The sequence below is a fragment of the Bos javanicus genome, chromosome 1, assembly GCF_032452875.1.
Source record: "Bos javanicus breed banteng chromosome 1, ARS-OSU_banteng_1.0, whole genome shotgun sequence".
Taxonomy (NCBI): domain Eukaryota; kingdom Metazoa; phylum Chordata; class Mammalia; order Artiodactyla; family Bovidae; genus Bos; species Bos javanicus.
In genome coordinates, this window is record NC_083868.1 from 65,682,375 (window position 1) to 65,705,358 (window position 22,984).

Below are 22,984 nucleotides of genomic sequence, written 5' to 3' on the forward strand. Positions count from 1 at the left end.
ATCATTTGTAAGATGGTATAATAGGACTGATCTCAGGGTTAAATGAGTTAATACCTGCAAAGTTTGGAACAGTGTCAATAATACTTGGAACAGTGTCGTTCTTCCTAGTGCATGTTTGATTTCCTTAATTAAAATCTCCCAAAGGCAAGGTCCGCGCTTGTCTCAGCCCGGCGCTCAATTCAGCACTCAGTATCTGCACATCTTTTAAAACAAAGAATCTCTGGGCTTCTGTCACCCTGGAAACCGACGCAGAAACCTGCGAAAGCAGAGAAAACGCCCCGGCTCTGCGAAAGCAGAGAAAACGCCCCGGCTCCGCGCCCCCCACCCGGACGACGCTGCCGCTCCGTTAAATTGAGCAAAGTCCTCTGGGAAGTGTAGTCTTTAAGACTTAAGAAGGAATTCAGCCACGAGCCGGAATCAGTTAGTCGGTAGGTCAATGGAGGGAGAGTGAAAGGGTAGGATTTTCGGATAACTCAAAAGTGTCGGGAGCCCCAGGGTTGTGTTAAGGTGCTCACCTGAGTCTCCCAAAACCAGTACCTTCACTCGATCCAGGGACGCCATCTTGTCATTGCCTTCCTGAGGTTAACGCCTATTCCGGGATTATAGGCCAATCAGAGCTGGGTTTGAAAGGTAGCGCCTTCAATGTTATTGGCCAATAGGAGCGTGACTCTTGATTGAAGGCCTCACTGTGGTGATTGGCCCGCCTGGTTGAAAGTAGCGGGTGGTTTCTAAAGCTGGTCGCAGGAATAAATCGTTTTCTTGGACGCACAAGTGGCGTGGCTCGGATAAGCCGGTAGTTGAGGCGCTGAGGGAAGCTGTAGTGGGAGTGTTCGAGGATTCGCTTTGGTAAACCTTGTTCCCTGTTCTCGGTTCCCTGGCCAGGCGCCACCTCTTAGGGTGCCTTCTCTTTTCGCTCCTTCCTTCTTAGCTATCCTCCTCCCCCTTAGCTACTTTCTTGATTCGGTTCTCTTCTTGGTCTTCCAAAGAACCATTGACCCCGGAGCGGCCCATGTGCGACCTCGGGTAGGACGGGCTTGACTGCGCCGAGTGTGTCCTCAGCTGGTAGAGTCCTAGGGAATTTAGGGTGTCGGGGTGTCACAGTGGGGAGGAGGAGAACGTTACCGGGCGCGTGGAGGCCAGCTGGTCCGGAGGTTTCGCGGTATTGTGCCACTTTATGTACGAAGGCATGGAGAGTACCGTGAAGTGTGGCAACCGAGAAAGCCAGATGGCTGTGTAAATCCAGGTTCTTCTGGAACTGGAATAGAAGTAAACTGAAATAATCTGACAGGACTCCCCACATCCACTCCTTCCATTTTTTCTTTTACACGCTGCAGTCCGCATAAGCCCTTAAAAACACGAATTTGATGCTATCACCTCCTGCTTAAAACCATTTGAAGTTTAAGAAGAGGATTTCCAATACCCTGTCTTTTTCTACTCTGGAAGCCGCAGTAAAGGAAGTGAATTGAGGGGAAGCTGGGTGGGCATATTTGAAGAACAGGTGCTTAGCGGATCTATTGAAAGTTTTGTGGGGCACTTGACCAGCTGTGGCATATGCTGGAAAGTCAGTGGTGAACAAGATTAAGCCCCTGGTCTCCGAGGTAGATATGGAGAAAGTATGTTCACTGTATTCTGTTCACTGTAAAAAATAAGGGGAGACTGCTGTGGGAACTTGTGAAAGGGGGCTCATTTAATCTACTAAGGGGAACCTGAGACTGTGTCTCTGAGGAAATGTCATTCGACATGTGAAGGATTGTTCGGAGAAGGGACTTTGGGCTTAGTTGTGCGGACAGGCAGAGAGAACAGCATGTGCACAGGCCTGAAAGTGGGGAACGCATGTGTGGCTGGTGGAATTGGAGAATGCCTGGAAATGAGACTGAGGAGGATAGACCAAGTGCAGAGTGCATTCATTTCATCTTTGTTTCTCCACCTCTGTGCCCAGTGTTTGTATGATTGTAATACATAAGGTTCAAAAACAAAACCGACTTGCCTTTGGGGCTCTGGGCTGGGTAGGGTCATAGGTGAGGCTGAGAGGTAACCTGTGAACTCTGAGGCTAAAAAAAGAGAAACATGGGCTGGTCCCCAGAGGTCACACACTCAGAAGCAACTCCTTCTGAGTTGCCAATCCAACTCCTTCCCTGTTTAGAAGTGTCAACTGCTCTTTAGTTAATTGTTTCTATGTGGGAACATGGTCACATTTTTCCCTCAGATATTTCCAATTTTCAAGACTGTCTGAAAATTGAAATGTGAAATCTCATGATTTTTAATTGTTGACCAGTAATACAGAAATTTTCAAAACATTCTTTGAATCAAGTGATATGGTAGATGTTGCCATACTGAGACCTCTAACCTCAGTATTATGAAATCCAGAGATTCAGGAGATTCAGCATAATTAGGGGAGTAGAGGTGACTTAGCAGCAGCAGAGGCAGTTAGGAGAGAACACATAGTCAGGAAGGAGGATTTTAGAATGTAGAGATTTTGAACAAGGTGATTCTTTGCTGAGCTCCAGTTTCATTTGTTCAGCTACCTCCTGGGTATCTTCACAGTAATATCCTGTGGTATTTCCTCAAAGACAAGCAACTAACACTGATTGCTTCATTTTTTCCAAATCTGTTTCTTTCAGGTGTTAATGTACTTCTCATAGTAGTACTTTTTTCTTCCAGTTACAGTCCCTTAAAACAAATAGCTATATGTTATTGTTTAATAGGTATAATGTTTCAGTTTTACAGAATGAAAAGAGTTTGGAAGTGGTTGGTGATGATAGGTGCATAACATTAAGAATGTATTTAACATTATTGAACTATTACTTAAAAATGGTTAACTGGTAAATTTTGTTATGTATATTTTATCGCTATTAAAAAACGGGGGGGGGGAACCCCCCAAATAGCTATTTAAAATTTTAAAAATACTTGATTTCCAGTATATTATTGGAATTATTATTGGGGCCTTTTGATTTTGTTTCTCTAATAAATTTTATTCATCCTGTCCTCTGGTAATTTCTTCTTTTTCATAGTATGAGTCCGATTACTATAGCTCTTAATATCAATACTTCCATATGAATTCTCATTTAATCTCACACATCAATGCTATGAGGAAGGCACTGTTAATCTGGTAAAATGGAGGCTGAGAATTTTCCAGGGTCATAGGCTAAGAAATGGTGGAACTGGGATTCAAAGCCTAAACCTATTGGAGTCCTCATGTCACTCCCTTTTTCAAATCTTTAGTGCCCCTGTGATGTTTCAGGCAAAAGTAACAGGCTGAATGATAAGTAGTACTGGGCTCTCCCTGTATGGAATGTGCTTTGGTGGGGGTATGTAATAGCCAGGTACCCAGTTTGTTGGTAGCAGTAGTCAGTATATTTGTCACCTAAGGAGCTTTAAAAAAAAATCAGTGTGATGCCTAATCTGGCCCTGCCAGACCAGCTAAAACAGAATCTCTGGGAACGGGTCCAGGGTGGGTATTTTTAAATGTTCCCTGGGTGATTTGGCTTTACAGCCAGGGTTGAGAGTTGTTGGCCTGGAAAATGGAGTATATGGGGTAGAAGGTCAGGGAGGGGAATACAATAGTAGGAAATAATGCTAGAAAAGTAGGTTATCTTCACATTTGTCTGCCATCCTTTGGTCTGTTTCTGAAACCACATACTGTGTTCTGCCAATTGTTGAGCATGTAAAACATAACCTCCAAAAGTAGGTTCAAGTACGACATATAGACCAAGTTGGAAAGGAGAACAAAATACGTCTGTTAGTGTATTATGATACTGCTTTGGTGTTGAGCCCAGACACTTGCTTGGCATCCTTAAGCCTTGGGATGACAGAAAGCCTCAAGGACCACAAGTTTGGATCTAGGTGCTACTTTGTTATCTCTTATATTTATTCATGCCTGAGTATTTATAATCTAAAATATATATTTTATTATAACTATTTCCTTTTATTTTTCCTTAATTACAGGTCAGGTATTATATCTCTACCCCTGTATGTGTATGTTACTGGCTATTTAGAAATACCTTTATAGTACTGTGGATGTAAATATATTTCTTACAAAATAGGTATTAAATCTAATAGGGTTAATAACTACTGATTTTAAATAAAAGGATCAGGAGAAATTAGTATTAATAACAGTATGATTCCCTATTGAAACAGTTCAATAGGATGTCTGTTAGAAATTTCCTTGTAGTGTAGGGACATACTAAGTTGATATTTAAGCACTTTATTAACAAGTGCTTTCTAAGCACGTTGGACTTTCCTGGTGGCTCAGACGATAAAGCATCTGCCTACAATGCGGGAGACCCGGGTTTGATCCCTGGGTCGGGAAGATCTCCTGGAGAAGGAAATGGCAACCCACTCCAGTACTCTTGCCTGGAAAATCCCATGGATGGAGGAGCGTGGTAGGCTACAGTCCATGGGGTCACAGAGTTGGACATGACTGAGTGACTTCACTTTTTTCACTCTAAGCACAGTACATTCTCATTAATGCACCACAACCTCATTGAGGCAGTTGATACTATCCTTATTTCTCAGAGAGTAAAGTGTGCCTTGAAGTTGTTAAGGAATTCACTTAGAATCACACAGCCACAAGTTCAAATCCCAGGCTCTTTAACAAGCACATGGAAGTCTAGCTCATGCTGGTTTAGGCTTCTAGAAGACCGTTCTCTGGGTACATTTAGCTTCTGCTTGTCCTGCAGGGGATCCAGTATTTAAGGGTATCTTGGTCTTTGTTGTTGTTTTTGAGAACTGTATAGCATTTGCTTATTTGGTCATTTATCTTTTCAAGGTTGGTAAACCGGTATGTAGTTGTTCATTTCTTTCAGATTTATAACAGTAATTTTGCCAAACACCCCAACTGGTCATTATTTAGGTGTTTATTGGTTTCTTATGAATTTATTATGAGAGCATGACTGTGTAGAACATCCTACAATCTATCTTGGTAGAAAAATTTTACTCAAGAAAAGAAATAAAAACACTTAAAAGAATATGCTAACTGCTAACTAAGTTTCTCAGGGTTTTTTTCCCCCAGCGTTCCCAAAGATCTGTAGCATTAAGAATAATGAATGAGACTTTGTTTAGCCTTTTTGTGTTTCTCTTTCTGAAATAAAGTGGGCTTGATACAATATATCATTGTATCATTGGTGTAAATAATGTTGCTTTTTGGAATTAAACACTCTGTGCTGTTGCTGTTGCTGTTAAGTCGCTTTAGTCCTGTGGGACTCTGTGCGACCCATGAAAAAAACCATTTAAGAAATATGTCAAGCTTTTTAGGTGTAATCTTTTGTGTACTCTAGAGGAATATCTTGTACTCTGTTACATGCTTGGGCATTATAAGTCTTTTAAAAACAACATTTTGAGTACTTTTGTGGTACTCCAAGAATACTGGTTATCAGCTACTTAATGGGTTGATTATTTTGGATTTAAAATGATTGCTTTGTCTGTATTCTAGCTAATTTTCTCTTTTTTTTTCTGACAGTACATTTAAAGTTGAAGTTTGCTGCTAAAGATGGCAGATCCAGATGTCCTCACTGAGGTTCCTGCAGCATTGAAGCGGCTAGCCAAGTATGTGATCCGGGGATTTTATGGCATTGAGCATGCTTTGGCCTTGGACATCTTGATCCGAAACCCCTGTGTGAAAGAGGAGGACATGCTGGAGCTTCTCAAATTTGATCGGAAGCAACTTCGATCAGTCTTGAATAATTTAAAGGGAGACAAGTTCATCAAATGCAGAATGAGGGTAGAGACTGCTGCAGATGGGAAAACCACTCGCCACAACTACTACTTTATCAATTATCGTACTCTTGTTAATGTGGTAAAATATAAATTGGACCACATGAGAAGGAGGATTGAAACTGATGAGAGAGATTCCACCAACCGGGCTTCCTTCAAATGTCCTGTCTGTAGTAGTACTTTTACAGACTTAGAAGCTAATCAGCTCTTTGATCCCATGACAGGTGAGATTTTTCCAGTTAATGAATCTTTCTTTTAAGTAACTTTTTAGGATAAAGTGTATATCCTTTATCTTAAATTGATTTACATAGTTTTTAAACTGATTATATATATCATTGTGTGCTCAGTTGTGTCCAGCTCTTTGTGGCCCCATGGACTTGTAGCCTTTCAGGCTCCTCTGTCCATGGGATTTCCCAGGCAAGCATACTGGAGTGGGTTGCCATTCCCTACTTCAGAGGATCTTCCTGACCCAGAGATCAAACTCTCATCTTTTGCATCTCCTGCATTGACAGGTGAATTCTTTACTACTAGCGCCACCTGGGAAGCTCTATAGTACAATATAGTATAGTGAAGTCGCTCAGTTGTGTCCGACTCTTTGCGACCCCTACCAGGCTTCTCCGTCCGTGGGATTCTCCAGGCAAGATTACTGGAGTGGGTTACCATTTCCTTCTCCAGGGGATCTTCCCGACCCAGGGATCGAACCCAGGTCTCCTGCATTGGAGGCAGACGCTTTAACCTCTGAGCCACCAGGGAAGCTATATCATTATTAAAGGGAATATATTGGTGTAAGTAAGCATATAGTCATTCTTAGTCTTAATGTCCTATTTGTCATACTACTTTTAGGAGCTATTGCAAAGCATTTCTCCTTTACAAGGGAATTTACTCATCCATGGACTATTCTTTCACCCATGGCCCTTCCACCTCTTCTTCCACTCCCATCCCTTATTTACAACTGCAGCCTAATCTAAAGGGTTTACTTTCCCTACCACTTTGAGGCTATTCTGACTTACTGAGTTTACTTTTGACCTCTTCATTCAACAAATATTTGAGCACCTTCTTGTGCCAATCACTGCCAGACAGTTATAATAAATGCTTATTATTAGTACTTACATACTTGGTTAGTAGAAGTGCAAAGTGCTCTCTGGAGGACATAACTAGGGCAGCTAATCTGGTTTTGGGAAGGCCTCTGAAAGAAGTTAAATAGCAGGGACCTAAAAGATAAGTAAAAGTTAACCAGATGAAATAAGAGGAAGCACCCTTTCCCCTTAGGTTAACAATATATATTTAGTTTCTTAACCAGTCATTGATGGAAGAGAATTAACATGAGTTATAAATTGCTTCATTTGATTAAATACTTAGTTTTAAGGATTTTTCTGATCAATACAAAATTTACAAAATGTGTTTTCTTAAAATACATCTAACATTAACATGAGAAACTTTAAATTGCTGACTTGTATAGTTGTGTTGCTATTTGTAAATTGGAAAATAGACTATGGTTTTACTAATTACTCAGTAGATCAATTTTGTATTAAAAATCTGTAAAAACCTATAGAAAGAATCACTGCTATTATGTTAGATCGTCCCTTTGTTATGACTGAATTCAGAAATACAGGTGACTTTTTCATTCATAGATATGACTTTAAAATAACTGTCTAAAAATATAATCTAAATTTTTCACATATGAAATGTTTTATTGTAAAAAAAACTAAAGGTTTGTGTACATGTTTAGTTGTGTATATATTATATATTGTACATGGTAAAGAATTTTTAAAGATTTTTAATGGGAAATAATACCAATATCAATTAAGATTATTAGCAAAAAGAGCATGATGGCCTATGACTTTTTTCCTTATCTATTGTGAAGCAGTCATTTTGGATGAAAAAGCATTTAAAGAATTCACATTTGTGTTAAATATTTAATTTGTTTAAACCTAACTATTTACTTTGAAAGGGCTTGACTAGGAGAGGTCTTAGTTATAAGAAAATCTTAACCATCCTGAGTACTGCTGAGTGTACTATAGAGGAAGATTGTAGATTATATCTGGAGCTCTTTAAAATAGACTAGAAAGTCTGATGATTTTTTTTGCTGTTTACTCTAACAGATTTCTTAAAGGAGCTCTGGGTTTTGGTTTTGTGATTTTCTGCAGATGTTGGTGTTACAGTGGGCGTCTTCGTCACTCTTGACTGCAGTGGAAGGTGTTATCCAGTCCCTCAGAGAGGGTAATTTAAAGTAATATGCTTCTATTACATTTACTCAACCTGATTCTTATTTAATTTCATGAAAGTTTCTAAAAGGAAGTTATCCCACTGCTTATATATCAGTATTCAGGAGTTTGATTCATGGTGCTCTTCAAATTTTACCTAGGGTTTGTGTCTGAAAGAAATTATTTGGAATTAACAGGTGGCTTGTAGAAGAAGTGACCTAACCAAATACAGTCAAGATTATTTGTGTGAAGGAGTTGAGATAGAGTAGAGAGCATGAATGGAGAAGGCAATGGCACCCCACTCCAGTACTCTTGCCTGGAAAATCCCATAGATGGAGGAGCCTGGTAGGCTGCGGTCCATGGGGCCGCTAAGAGTCGGATACGACTGAGCGACTTCACTTTCACTTTTCACTTTCATGCATTGGAGAAGGAAACGGCAACCCACTCCAGTGTTCTTGCCTGGAGAATCCCAGGGACGGGGGAGCCTGGTGGGCTGCCGTCTATGGGGTCGCACAGAGTCGGACACGACTGAAGTGACTTAGCAGCAGCAGAGAGCATGAAAACATTTTATAAAAGAGAGCTAAAACCGAAACTGTTGTTTGTGGCCAGTGTGAACAGAGGCCTGTTCTGTTCACTGTATTCTTAATACAGGGGTTATGGTCAACATGAAGCTGGAAAGAAGGGGTTCAGCAGAGCAAGAGTAAGTCCCTTTACATTGGTGTCACTCATGGGAGAGTGCCCTGATCAGCCAACACTAATAGTCAACTTAATTGGCAGTTATGTCCCTTTAGTGAAGCCTGTAACACCATGATTGAAAATTCTTAATCATTGGGGATCCCCATTCTGAGAGAGTACTTGCCTTTTGATTATGATTCGGTTTTTCATTTGGCCTTTTCCTTTATGGAAAGAATACGCTGATTGGTGATATTAGACTTCTCAACCTGCTTATCAGTTAGGTTTGGTTTTGTTTTTCCACTATTAATACCTGGACACCCTCCTTTGTTCTTCTGTATATTCCCTTTAGAAATCTTGGTCTTTTCCAGTCTGTTTCCTTCCTGTTTTGCTCAGTATTCATTTCTCTCCCCCTCATTTTGAAGAAGACAGGAAATAAATGTTTGGTATGTGTATCAGAGGAGAAGGAGGGGAGTTTTTCTGCTGTTAATATACTCTATTTGAATTGGTACAGTTTTCATTCTAAGCTAGAGCTGTACAATGCTATTTTATTTCTTGGTTGCTGTTAGAGATTGATGGTATTTCTGACAGTACTATCTAATGGGCTTTTATTTCCCTTCCCATTTCAACAGTTCTTAGGTTTATACACTGTGATTTATGTTAGTAAATAGATGGTACTCAGAAATAAGATGAGGCCCTCTAGGTTTTACTTCTTCCCTGATAAAAAGTTTTTAACTGTGTATGGGCAACTCTGCCACTGGACAGAGAGTAGTGACTCCTAGATGAGTATCCAGAAATTCTGGGCTCAGGAAATTGGGTCCAGCAAAAATTGTTTTACCAGTGTTAATTCACATATAAACCAGTGATTTCTCACTTTAGTTTATAGCTTTTCCCTCCCCCATTTCTTTTTCCTAAAGAGTGTAGACTCTTTCCATACTTTCTGCTTAGATCCTGCCTTTGGTGTTCTGGGGTTGAACTCCAAATTTTTGATGCTTGATATGTATAAAGTGAAAGTGAAGTCGCTCAGTCGTGTCCGACTCTTTGCGACCCCATAGACTATAGCCTACCAGGCTCCTCCGTCCATAGAATTTTCCAGCCAAGAGTATTGGAGTGGGTTGCCATTTCCTTCTCCAATAGCTAATTTTATTGAAATGGTATAGTCTAGCTTTTGCCCAGTAGTCCCTGGTTTCAGAAACTTAATCAGACAAAACCAGTTGTTTTATTTCCTGAAATATGGGAGTCTTCTGTAATGAAAACAAATGTAGCATGGCATTAAACCCCATCAATCAGCAAAATAGCGTTTTGTGGTTCATAAGTGCATATTTTAGATTTAGCAAGCCTCTGACCATGAGGATAGACTTAGCATTTCTACTTTGCAGTCTCAACCACCATGATATTGTTAATGATGCTTGTAAGTTAAATTCAGCAACATGTTTCCTAGAAGGGAGGGGGAGATTATATTTTCTTTTTAGATGTTAAAAGTTAGATGATATGGAAATATTTTTCATTTCTAATTTAAAAATTACATAGCCATAGTGCCAGAAAAAGTTCTTAAGAGAAAAAGATTACCTCAAAACCACCAGCCTTTTGTGTATTATCTCTTATTGCAGTCATAGCAAAGAATAGTTTGTGATCTCTTGGTTTCTTAATGCAGCAACTCTCCTGGTTCTCTCTAGTGTTCTAAATGTGTTTTTAGGTGTGATTTTTCTCCCATATTTTCCTTTCCAGCCCTTTGGGGCACTTTTATTGTTCTTGTTTTTGGCTGATATAGATATGACACTTTAAATATTTTTGTGCATATAGCCTTTTATTCTTGTTTTTTAAGTTTTTCCTTAAGAGGAATTCTTAGCAATGGGAATACTATTATTCCCATTAAATATATATATATATATAAATGTTAAAAAAAAGTTGAAAAAATAAGTTAAAAATTATAGTTAAATAATTAAAGTTTAAAAAGTTAAAAGTTAATAAGTTAAAAAATATAGTTTTATAACATGTAAAAGCATATAAATGTAGTTTTATTATAGGGTTGGATAAAATTGCTAGGTGTTTGGGTTAGAAATAGTTAGGGAAGCCCCTATTACTGAATTTAACTAGAGAAGGGGGGAGTCCCATTTTAAATAAACCTTGAAATAAGTTAATTTTTTAAAGAAGAATCTTATAAATGAGTGTTTAATACAATCTTATAAATAGGAGCTTAGAGATTATCTAGTTCAACTCATCAAATGTGTGTGTGGGTACATATATGTCTATGTTGTATTCTAGAGTATATTTCAAATGTCCACTGGAAAAGGCTGTCTCTAGGGTCCCTTAGGGCAACCCATATATGCAGCACACTATATACACTACCAGGGAGGGTGCTGTTTGCAGACATTGCACATCAGACCTCGATGGGGAAAGTGATATTTAATGAAATATTTTGTTATTGTAACAGCTGTGGTTATTAATGCTTGACCAACTTAGGTTCATATTGTAAGGGTATTGCAGAGCATTTACTATTAATGCATTGAGTCTTTTTGCATTATCAGTGTGTTCAGTGGCTATGTCATTTTCAGAGGTTGTTTTTGTTTCATTTTGTTTTTTAAGCAGTGCCTTTGAGACAGCAAAGTGACCCTGTATTTGGGTTCCAGAGCCATGCTGGCTCCCAGTCTTGTACTATATTAGTAACTATTCCTTGGGAAAATCCTATAATCATTGTAGGTCTTTTTTTAAGGATATGTAAAATGATCAGGTCAGTCTATTCTGTACCATGTATGATTTCTCTCAACTCTTAATTTCAAAGCACCCTTTTATTTGGAGAATAGTTGACATTTTAAAAGTATAGAGAAGCTTGGGGATGTTTTATCACTGCTTTTAGAGGGTAATGTTAGTCACTTTTGGTTAATTTGAAAGCCTTGGTTAGGAACTGAAATTCCTATAGTAGCACTCATATAGAAAATATGCTCTGTTTAATTAGGCTGTCTTCAGAAACACATTGTTGCATAATGGAAAGTAGTATTTAGAATTCTGGGCGATATTATTTTCCCAAGCTCCTCAGTTTATTTCCTTTCTTCATATATACATAATCCATAAAATAGTCATTGGGAGGGAAACCCATGTCCAAATTTGATTTCTAAAATATGTAATATATAGTGGTTGACTTTTTAAAGAATGGTAAAATTAATCCCATATGTTAGTACTGTATCTTGGAGTTTTATAGTTTCCTCTTTATTTCACTGAAATATTTTTAGTTCAGTTACTTGGTTTTAACATGAAGTGAATTGTCTTCTGTTTTGTTTTTCCTGGAAACTTTTTGAGTGAGGGTAAGTAAAAACTTTTTATTCAAATTTTTTTTCATAGAATTGTCGAGAAACATTAAGCCATTACCTCTTGGTTAGGTTTTGCACTACTCTTTTAACTGGTCTCCTTGCTTTCACTCTTGCTTTGCTTGTGAGCTGTCTCAGCAGCCACTGACCCTTTTAAAAAACACATCAGTGAAGTGTATGGTATGTGGGTTACATCTGAATAAAGCTGTAGAAAATAGAAAAAAAAAAAATCACGTTAGGTTATGTCATTCTTCTATTCAGAGCCCTTAAAAGGTTTCTCTTCTTAGAAAGGCAAAGTTCTTAACAGAACTTAGAACACGGTTTATCTGTTCTCTTTTTCCCTTCTCCTCCATCCCCTTCTACTCCACCCTACCCCCCATTTCAGAGACTGTTTTTACCACTCTCCCTAGCTCACGCTACAGCAACCACATTGTACCTTGTGCTCATCAGACATCCCTTTATTGTTCCTTGCCTTTTTATATGCTGTTTTCTCTTGCTGAATTATCTTATCTGTGTCTTGCTACTTTATGTCTTTTTAGTCTCTGCTTACACATCGATGTATCAGAGAAGCCTTCCCTAAGTTTCCTGTATAATAAACAATAACCCCTTTCTACCACCCTCCTTTTTCTTTATCCTCTTTCCCTGTTTTGCTTTTCTTTATTATACTTCTCAACACCTGATATTTTTTTGTCTTGACTATGGCTTGTGCTTAGTTGCTCAGTCATGTCTGACTGTGACCCCATGGGAAGTGGTGGGGGTTTAGTCACTAACTCCTAATGAACTCTTGCAACCCTATGGACTATAGCCCAGTAGGCTCCTCTGTCCATACAGATTCTCCAGGCAAGGATACTGGAGTGGGTTGCCATGCCCTTCTCTAGGGGATCTTCCCAATGCAGGGATTGAACCCGGGTCTCCTGTATTGCAGGCAAATTCTTTACTGTCTGAGTCACCACGGAAGCCCATGAATACTAGAGTGGATTGACTATGGCTTAGTGGTAAAGAATCCACCTGTCAATGCACGAGGTATGGATTCAAGCCCTGGGTCAGGAAGATCCCATGGAGGAGGAAATGGCAACCGACTCCAGTATTCTTGCCTGGGAAATCCCATGGACCGAGGAGCCTTGTGGGCTACAGTCCATGGGGTCACAAGAGTTGGTTAGGACTTAGTGACTAAACCACCACCACTCCCCAGTAGAATATGAGCTCCAGAAAAGCAGCTCAGAAGATAACCGGCAAGATTTAGGGAAGCAGAATGTGGCAAATCCTTGGGACATTAGTTTCACTGTGTTGGAGTGAGGGCTCCGCAGCAGCAAACATTTGATCCTACCTCTTTCTTTGGCCAACCTTGAGAACTTGGGCTGCAGCATAACTTCTGCTTCAGCACTGCAGCTCCTGTAGCATATCAAAACAGTTGAGCTTATTTTATTTTGATTGATGGCTTGATTTTTTTTTGGGGGGGGGGGTAGGAAAATGGCTGAGTAATAGTCCAGTTTCTCATGATGTATTCTGCATATAAGTTAAATAAGCAGGGTGACAATATACAGCCTTGACGTACTCCTTTTCCTATTTGGAACCAGTCTGTTGTTCCATGTCCAGTTCTAACTGTTGCTTCCTGACTTGCATACAGATTTCTCAAGAGGCAGGTCAGGTGGTCTGGTATTCCCATCTTTTTCAGAATTTTCCGCAGTTTATTGTGATCCACACAGTCAAAGGCTTTGGCATAGTCAATAAAGCAGAAATAGATGTTTTTCTGGAACTCTCTTGCTTTTTCCATGATCCAACAGATGTTGGCAATTTGATCTCTGGTTTCTCTCTGCCTTTTCTAAAACCAGCTTGAACATCAGGAAGTTCACAGTTCACATACTGCTAAAGCCTGGCTTGGAGAATTTTGAGCATTACTTTATTAGCATGTGAGATGAGTGAAATTGTGTGGTAGTTTTAGCATTCTTTGGAATTGTCTGTCTTTGGGATTGGAATGAAAACTGACCTTTTCCAGTCCTGTGGCCACTGCTGAGTTTTCCAAATTTGCTGGCATATTGAGTGCAGCACTTTCACAGCATCATCTTTCAGGATTTGAAATAGCTCAACTGGAATTCCATCACCTCCACTAGCTTTGTTCATAGTGATGCTTTCTAAGGCCCACTTGACTTCACATTCCAGGATGTCTGGCTCTAGGTCAGTGATCACACCATCATGATTATCTGGGTCGTGAAGATCTTTTTTGTACAGTTCTTCTGTGTATTCTTGCCACCTGGAAGAAACACAAGCTGGAATCAAGATTGCCTGGAGAAATATCAATAACCTCAGATATGCAGATGACACCACCCTTATGGCAGAAAGTGGAGAGGAACTAAAAAGCCTTTTGATGAAAGTGAAACTGGAGAGTGAAAAAGTTGGCTTAAAGCTCAATATTCAGAAAACGAAGATCATGGCATCTGGTCCCATCACTTCATGGGAAATAGATGGGGAAACAGTGGAAACAGTGTCAGACTTTTATTTTTTTGGGAGCTCCAAAATCATTGTAGATGGTGATTGCAGCCATGAAATTAAAAGACACTTACTCTTTGGAAGGAAAGTTATGACCAACCTAGACAGCATATTCAAAAGCAGAGACATTGCTTTGCCAACAAAGGTCCATCTAGTCAAGGCTATGGTTTTTCCTGTGGTCATGTATGGATGTGAGGGTTGGACTGTGAAGAAGGCTGAGCGCTGAAGAATTGATGCTTTTGAACTGTGGTGTTGGAAAAGACTCTTGGGAGTCCCTTGGACTGCAAGGAGATCCAACCAGTCCATTCTGAAGGAGATCAGCCCTGGGATTTCTTTGGAAGGAATGATGCTAAAGCTGAAACTCCAGTACTTTGGCCACCTCATGCGAAGAGTTGACTCGTTGGAAAAGACTCTGATGGCTGGGAGGGATTGGGGGCAAGAAGAGAAGGGGACGACAGAGGATGAGATAGCTGGATGGCATCACTGACTCGATGGACGTGAGTCTGAGTGAACTCCGGGAGTTGGTGATAGACAGGGAGGCCTGGCGTGCTGCGATTCATGGGGTCGCAATGAGTCGGACATGACTGAGTGACTGAACTGAATAGTCCAGTTGCAATTAATATGTTTGGCAGATCTTTGACAGTGAACTCTAGCATTAGCCAATGACTTACTCATTGTGTGTTTGTGTGAAGAAGGGAAAAACACAATCCAAGTAATGTCTAATTATTTGGGGATTTGACTCATAACGTCCTCATCCCTTTTCCTCAATTATGATAAATTTTCAAAGCATTGTCTTCTTGTTAAACTAAGGAGGATAAACAACTTTTTTCACTTTGGTTTTACTTGTACTTAATCATTGTTCCTTTGATTAAATACTTGCATAATTAAAATGAGTCCCATGTATGTTAATGAGTAAACAGTTAAGTCGAAGACCTTGGCCAGCATAATAGACGTCATTTAAATTTTCTTTTTCTGTGTTTAGCAAAGGAAAGTGTTAAGTTTGAATTTTGTTGAACATGACTTTTTTTTTTCCTTTTGTTCCCAGTCCTTTTTCTCCCCTCCTCCCATGCCCCAGATTCATTTTGGTTGTTACATTTATTATTTTGGGAGAAAGTTAAAATTGTATAAAACTCTTTCACTCTCCCTCTTCTTTTCTTCTCATCCCAACAAGTAGGTCTCCATTTATTTTCTCATTTTGGAGTAATAACTTACCTTCAGTAGAAAAGTCCTGAGTCATAGAATTGGGACTTTCACATACTACTGAATGGACAACCCTAAATTATAGTTTTGAAATATCTGTTTTTAAAAAATCTTTTTCTATTTTCAATACCTGTTAATTATCTACATCTGGATATATTTTAATCATGCTGCCAATCCCAGTACATTAAAACTCAGCAGAGTAAATGCCAGGCATGTGATACACATTTAATGTTTGTTAAATACATTTTTTTTTTGTTACAAATCTTCTCCCCTGCTCCATATTTTTAAAAATTGGAGCCTTTCCTACACATGGGAAAAGTTTGCTAAATTGTGGCTGGCAGGGATGATAGATTAGGAAAGGGATGTGTAATTCAGAGTGGTACAGTGAATTTAGGCTTTTGAGTCAGAAAGATTTGTATTTGAATCTAGGCTTTGTGATTTTCGTTTTTAAGCTCTGACTTGATAAAGGTTAACTCCTCTGAGTCTTTGTTCCCGCATATGTTAGATTTGAATAATACTGTTGCACAGATTGACTGTGATGAATACATGGGATTATTTGTAAAGTAGCTTTCTTAGATGTGTGTGTGTGTGTGTGTGTAGTTTATGGGTGTGTATGATCAAACATAAGTGTTTTTGAACTCATCTTTTCCTCCTCATCTCATCATTTGTCAAACTTGGCCTAAAGAATCTTTGTAGCCTTCATTTTCTCTCTGCTGGCACATTCTTTGATCTAGATTGCATGTTCTCCCTTATGTGCCTTTTTGGTCCTGTTTGAGGTGAGTGAAAGATGGTAAAGAAACTGAGGCAGCCTGGAGCAGTTAGAGAAGACCCTAAGATAGGGTCTTCCCAGGTGGTGCTAGTGGTAAGGAACCTGCCTCCCAGTGAAGGAGATGTAAAAGATCCATGTTTGATCCCTGGATTGGAAAGATCCCCTGGGGAGGGCATGGCAACCTACTCCAGTATTCTTCCCTGGAGAATCCCATGGACAGAGGAACCTAGTGGACTACAGTCCATGGGGTTGCAGAGTCGGACACAACCGAAGCGTCTTAGCATGCACACACCCTAAGATAGCATATAAACTAAAACCTCTCTAACCAAGGTCTCTATTTAGCTTTTGTTAACGAAATATAAAGCTTCCCTGGTGGCTCAGACAGTAAAGTATTTGCCTGCAATGTGGGAGAACCGGATTAGATCCCTGGATTGGGAAGATCCCCTGGAGAAGGAAATGGCAACCCACTCTAGTACCCTTGCCTGGAAAATCCCATGGATGGAGTAGCTTGGTAGGCTACAGTTCATGAGGTTGCAAAGAGTCGGACATGACTGAGCGACTTCACTTTTCACTTTTACTTTGACTTTACGAAATATAAAAGTTAGCTTTCAATTCTTGTTGACCTTGAAAATTGGCACCATACCATTTTCTCCTTGAAACACCATCCTATCCCTCTGATTGTACCAAATTCTATCTCTCAAGGATTTCTCTTTCCTTGGGTTTATACCTTGACTGTTTGTGCTTCTCACTCTCCTTAATCTCTGGATACTCTGATTTACTTTATGACTTCAGTTACCATCTATATGTTGTTGATTGTCACATCAAAATTTCTAATCTTAAATTGCACTGTTGGGCTCTCAGAAGTTATAATGCTGCTGCCACTAAGTCGCTTCAGTTGTGTCTGACTCTGTGCGACCCCATACATGGAAGCCCACCAGGCTCCCCTGTTCCTGGGATTCTCCAGGCAATAACACTGGAGTGGGTTGCCATTTCCTTCTCCAATGCATGAAAGTGAAAAGTGAAAGTGAAGTTGCTTAGTTGTGTCTGACTCTTAGTGACCCCACGGACTGCAGCCCACCAGGCTCCTCCGTCCATGGGATTTTCCAGGCAAGAGTACTGGAGTGGGGTGCCATTGCCTTCTCCGAGAAGTTATAAGTTGACTTCTAATAAATCCATTTTGAAGGGCAGTGGATTCAGATATCTAAAGCAACTTGTTATCTTTCTCCCACAAAGGAAAACAAACTTGTTCTTCCTCTTTGTTTTGGTAAATAGTATCCTTGTTCAGTTAAGTCAGATCTTTGGGTTGATGTCCATTAGTCAAAGATCATCAGATAAATGCTCACAGTAAACAAAATTGGGTTTGTTGATGTTTTCTGCAGCAAGAAAGCCACACACCATAGGGAGCCATGTGGTGACTCAGCATGACTTTGCTAAACAAACTTAGAGAATATGGGCTTTTGTTAGATAATTTTGGGGAGGATTCAGGTAATTGGAGATTTGCTGTGGCTTAGGTACTGTCAAGAAGGGAGGCTAAGGGACTTCCCTGGTGGTTCAGAGGTTGGGACTTTGCCTTCCAATGCTGGGGGTGTGGGTTCAGGCCCTGGCTGGAGATCTGGGATCCCACATGCCTTGTGGCTAAAAAAACCAAGGCATAAAATAGAAACAATATTTAACAAATTCAATACAGGCTTTAAAAAAAGATAAGAAGTGAGACTAATTCTTTAATTGGATATCTTAATAAATCTTATCCCAGAAATGAGATGACCCGGCTGAGGCTAAAACTATAATTGGTAAAGAAGCAGCAGTCACTTGTGTTAGCTAGAATTTTTTTTTTTTTTTTGGTGGTTGTGCAGACCTTACTTTTATCTGTATTCAGACAGACTCAGATTGACTTGGTTTTGCCTCACTTCCATCGTGGACTCAGAGAACCTTTTATCTGATGTTGGTGATCTGTGGATTCCATTTGTCAGAAAAGCGCCATAGCCTAATATATGAGTGCTGGGCTACTTCTTAGCTATGAGAGGCTGTTTTCTCTTTTTTACTTATTTGGAATAGATGTAGACGATGAGATAGCATATGGATAGCAGGAAGATGGATTAAGAGTATTTAAACAGGGTTTATGAGCAAAGAATTTACATGTGATTGGATATTTTATGTGTGAGAGGCAGTAGAGAAACTTATTCTGCTTGAAATATATCAGTAGAGCCTAGTGTTAATGTTGAAGCAGAGATGTCTAGATTGTTTATTCTTTACTAGGGGAAGTGGGGTTGAGGGTGGGGTTATATATCAATCATATATTAGGGTTTTTAAAATGAAATGTTTAGGTATTTACTGTGTGCCAGACACTTGAGTGCTTGTGTGATCTCTCTTAATCTCTTGGGTTGATTGGGTTAGAAAGAAAGGATGGCTATCCCTGGCATTTGAGAGTCAGAACCAAACTGGAGGTCTGAGTCGGGCCAGTGGTATTAAGTAATGTTTAAGAGTATGAGTTTCATCATAATAGGTTGGATTTGAATCTTGCCATCACCTCCCAATTAGTAGTGATAAGATTTTTCACAAGTTTCCTAACCCCTTAGAATCTCTGTATTGTACAGATTTAAATGAGCACTAATAATAATACCATCTTCAGATGATTGGCCGTACTTGGCACTTAGTAAATACTGGGTATACAGTAGCTCCTGTTCCTGCATTTCTCTTGTTGGCTGTGTGCCTTTGGACAAATCATAAAACTCACATCCTCAGTTCTGACATCATTTTACAGGGTTGGTATAGGGATCAAAAAGTGTACATGGAAGTAGTTTAGAAAGAAAGCACTTATATACAATAAAATAGATGTTAATGTATATTGTCTCTCAAGTGTTTGAATTTACTTGCCAAGTAAAGGACTGTGATTGGGTTTTGATGTTTCTGGATCAAGTTATATAGGATCTTGAATGTTAGGATGAGAGATTTCAATTTGATGCTGTGGACTTTAGAGGTTCAGCTATCAGACAGACTTCAGAGCAGGAGGATGAGATAAAGAAAACAGTGGCCTAGGAACTTGGAATTGGAAAGACAGAGCCTAAAGGTTCAAAGACCAGATCTCGGAAGCTAAATTTCAGGCTAAGTAGATAATGGTGCCCCAGATAGGTGAAATGATAGTAGAAGTGAAAAATGTGAGGTATTTCTAAAGAATTACAATTTAATTACAAGTTGAAGTTATAATTTAGCTGAAGTTGAAGCTATAGAAATAAAAACAACACAAGCTTCTTGAACTTTAATTTTGAAAATGGATTGGTCTCATCTATTCAGTTGAGCTATTTCAAATCCTAAAAGATGATGCTGTGAAAGTGCTGCACTCAATATGCCAGCAAATTTGGAAAACTCAGCAGTGGCCACGGGACTGGAAAAAGTCAGTTTTCATTCCAATCCCAAAGAAAGCCAATGCCAAAGAATGCTCAAACTATAGCACAATTGCAGTCATCTCACACGCTAGTAAAGTAATGCTCAAAATTCTCCAAGCCAGGCTTCAGCAATATGTGAACCATGAACTTCCAGATTTTCAAGCTGGATTTAGAAAAGGCAGAGAGAAACCAGAGATCAAATTGCCAGCATCTGTTGGATCATGGAAAAAGCAAGAGAGTTCCAGAAAAACATCTATTTCTGCTTTATTGACTATGCCAAAGCCTTTGACTGTGTGGATCACAATAAACTGTGGAAAATTCTGAAAAAGATGGGAATACCAGACCACCTGACCTGCCTCTTGAGAAATCTGTATGCAGGTCAGGAAACAACAGTTAGAACTGGACATGAAACAATAGACTGGTTCCAAATAGGAAAAGGAGTATGTCAAGGCTGTATATTGTCACCCTGCTTATTTAACTTATATGCAGAGTGCATCATGAGAAACGCTGGACTGGAAGAAACACAAGCTGGAATCAAGATTGCCTGGAGAAATATCAATAACCTCAAATATGCAGATGGCACTACCCTTATGGCAGAAAGTGAAGAAGAACTAAAGAGCCTCTTGATGAAAGTGAAAGTGGAGAGTGAAAAAGTGGGCTTAATGCTCAATGTTCAGAAAACGAAGATCATGGCATCCAGTTCCATCACTTCATGGGAAATAGATGGGGAAACAATGGAAACAGTGTCAGACTTTATTTTTGGGAGCTCCAAAATCACTGCAGATGGTGACTGCAGCCATGAAATTAAAAGATGCTTACTCCTTGGAAGGAAAGTTATGACCAACGTAGACAGCATATTCAAAAGCAGAGACATTGCTTTGCCAACAAAGGTCTGTCTAGTCAAGGCTATGGTTTTTCCAGTAGTCATGTATGGATGTGAGAGTTGGACTGTGAAGAAGGCTGAGCACCGAAGAATTGATGCTTTTGAACTGTGGTGTTGGAGAACACTCATGAGAGTCCCTTGGACTGCAAGGAGATCCAACCAGTCCATTCTAAAGGAGATCAGTCCTGGGTGTTCATTGGAAGGACTGATGTTGAAGCTGAAGCTCCAATACTTTGTCCACCTGATACAAAGAGCTGACTCATTTGAAAAGATCCTGATGCTGGGAAAGACTGAAGGCTGGAGGAGAAGGGGACTACAGCACATGAGATGGTTGGATGGCATCACCTACTCAATGGACATGAGTTTGGGCAAACTCCGGGACTTGGTGATGGGCAGGGAGGCCTGGCCTGCTGCAGTCCATGGGTTTGCAAAGAGTCAGACACAACTGAGCGACTGAACTGAACTGATTTAGATGAAGAAGTAAGTTTGAAGAAATAGCCTTACGGCAATGTACAGAATTACTGGAGACTTTCGGTTTTAGGTATTTATTTGGCTTTCCCCATAATGTAGACTCAAGTGTATACAGTGCAAAAAGAAAAGTGTTGATATCAGGGGACAGGTCGCAGTGGAGCTGTAAAGAATTTGATTTTAAGTTAAAATAAGTATAAATGTGTTAGAAATGTTATGATTAAAATCTGTTTGCTCTGCTGTAGTTAGGGGTGAAATTACTTGAAATGCCTCAAAAAAATGATAGATGAATAGATATATGATAAACCAACAATAGAAAAATGTTAATTTTAAAATCTCAGTGGTGGGCACAGAGATGTTCACTGTAAAATTCTTTAATCTTTTGAATATTTTTCAAAGTTTTAATAATAAAAGATTGGAGGAAGAGTGGAGATATATACTGTTTGCTAAAGGCTAGTCTTAAGAATTTGTGTGCCCTGACTTAAGACTTGTTTTCTCTGTAGGAACTTTCCGCTGTACCTTTTGCCAGACAGAGGTAGAAGAAGATGAATCAGCAATGCCCAAAAAAGATGCACGCACACTTTTGGCAAGGTTTAATGAACAAATTGAGCCCATTTATGCCTTGCTTCGAGAGACAGAGGATGTAAACTTGGCCTATGAAATACTTGAACCAGAACCTACAGAAATTCCAGCCCTGAAACAGAGGTGAGTATAGGCTCTGTACTCTTACCAAGAATACCTTTAAGCTCACCGTTTTTTTAACCGCCTGTACTTTGGAGAACAGGATTAGGTAAGTAATTTACTAGGAGACTAAAAACTATAAGATTATGTGGATTCTAAGCTCTGCCACACTTGTTGTATTAACTTGTGCCTTTGATGAAATTTGTTTGTACTGAATGCAGAACAGTGTGGGCCTTAGGCAAAAATCTTTAAATAGTCAGGTTTGATTTTAAGTACTCAATCAGCTTGGGCCTGCTGCAACTTTGCTAATTGTTGGTTAGTTCCAGATTGGTTCTGCCTCTTGGGAATATCTGAATTTTTTTTTTTTTCCTAATCAAGTTCTGAAGCCTGAAGTTCTTTAAGAAATACATCAATCACTTTTTAAATTCGTATTTGAACCATTCTAACCACACTTTTGTTGCCTTCCTTAGCTTTCAGTGGAACTTTCTTGAGAGTGAAGTGTAAGTGGGTGTTACCTATGGGTTAATACTTCTTTCTATGACTCTCTGTTTTTATCAGTGTATCCTAATGTTTGAATTGTGGAGGCAGCCTTCATTTTGTCATGCCATAAAAAGCAGTTTATCTTCTTTGAAAAGCATAAATAAGAATTGAGATCAGGGAGTGCTCTCCTATTCTACCCTTTTTCTTTCATCTTTCCAGTTTCAAGCTGATGGCTTAAAGTTTATACCCATCTACTCCCTTCCATAGAACCCAATAGTCCAAATTGTAACTGTATAGATTTTGGGAGCACTCTTAGTATTTTATGTTCTCTGGTACAGATGTTGCTGAAAAGCCAGTTCTGGGCAGTTCTGAGCAAACTGAATTTCATTTTGGTGGTTAAAAACAATCTAATTATATAGAAGGTTTTGTATCTATACAAATCAATGTGAATTTTCTTTCCTAGCATATGTGTCAGTTAGAATGCCTCTATCTGTAATAATAGAACACCAACTAGAAGTAGCTTGAACAGTAAGAAAAACATTCTAGCATGACCAAAAGTCCTTAGGTAGCACAGCTCAGAATTAATTTCACAGCTCAATTACATCTTCAAGGATCTAGATTTGTTCCATATTTACTCTGCTGAACTCAGCCTGTTGGTTGTCCTCTTGGGACCACCAGGGGAGCTAGCTAAGATGGCCATGTCTTTCTAGGTATCACATATAGATGAAAATGTTCAAGTG

General features: G+C 39.4%; 2 protein-coding genes and 1 non-coding gene across 7 annotated transcripts in view; 1 reads left to right on the forward strand and 2 right to left on the reverse strand.

The window, feature by feature from the left end:
• The window catches only part of RABL3 (RAB, member of RAS oncogene family like 3), a 46,328-nt gene extending 45,727 nt beyond the window's left edge, over nucleotides 1–601 (reverse strand). The window contains exon 1 of the mRNA XM_061400999.1: nucleotides 516–601. Coding sequence (XP_061256983.1) covers nucleotides 516–561 — 46 coding nt within the window. The 5' untranslated portion in view covers nucleotides 562–601. The remainder of the gene's footprint in view (nucleotides 1–515) is intronic.
• Nucleotides 333–22,984, forward strand: part of GTF2E1 (general transcription factor IIE subunit 1) — a 40,815-nt gene continuing 18,163 nt past the window's right edge. For 2 of the 5 annotated variants that reach the window (XM_061400506.1, XM_061400772.1), the window contains exons 1-3: nucleotides 759–846; nucleotides 5,459–5,936; nucleotides 21,587–21,788. In XM_061400506.1, the coding sequence (XP_061256490.1) occupies nucleotides 5,489–5,936; nucleotides 21,587–21,788 (650 nt within the window). In that variant the 5' untranslated portion in view covers nucleotides 759–846; nucleotides 5,459–5,488. Of the gene's footprint in view, nucleotides 429–758; nucleotides 847–935; nucleotides 1,024–5,458; nucleotides 5,937–21,586; nucleotides 21,789–22,984 lie in introns of those variants that run through there. The other 3 variants (XM_061400589.1, XM_061400866.1, XM_061400679.1) reach the window with 2 other exon arrangements.
• On the reverse strand, nucleotides 10,881–11,013 carry LOC133255262 (small nucleolar RNA SNORA70). Its single transcript, XR_009738908.1, has one exon. It is a non-coding gene; the product is annotated as a small nucleolar RNA SNORA70 (small nucleolar RNA).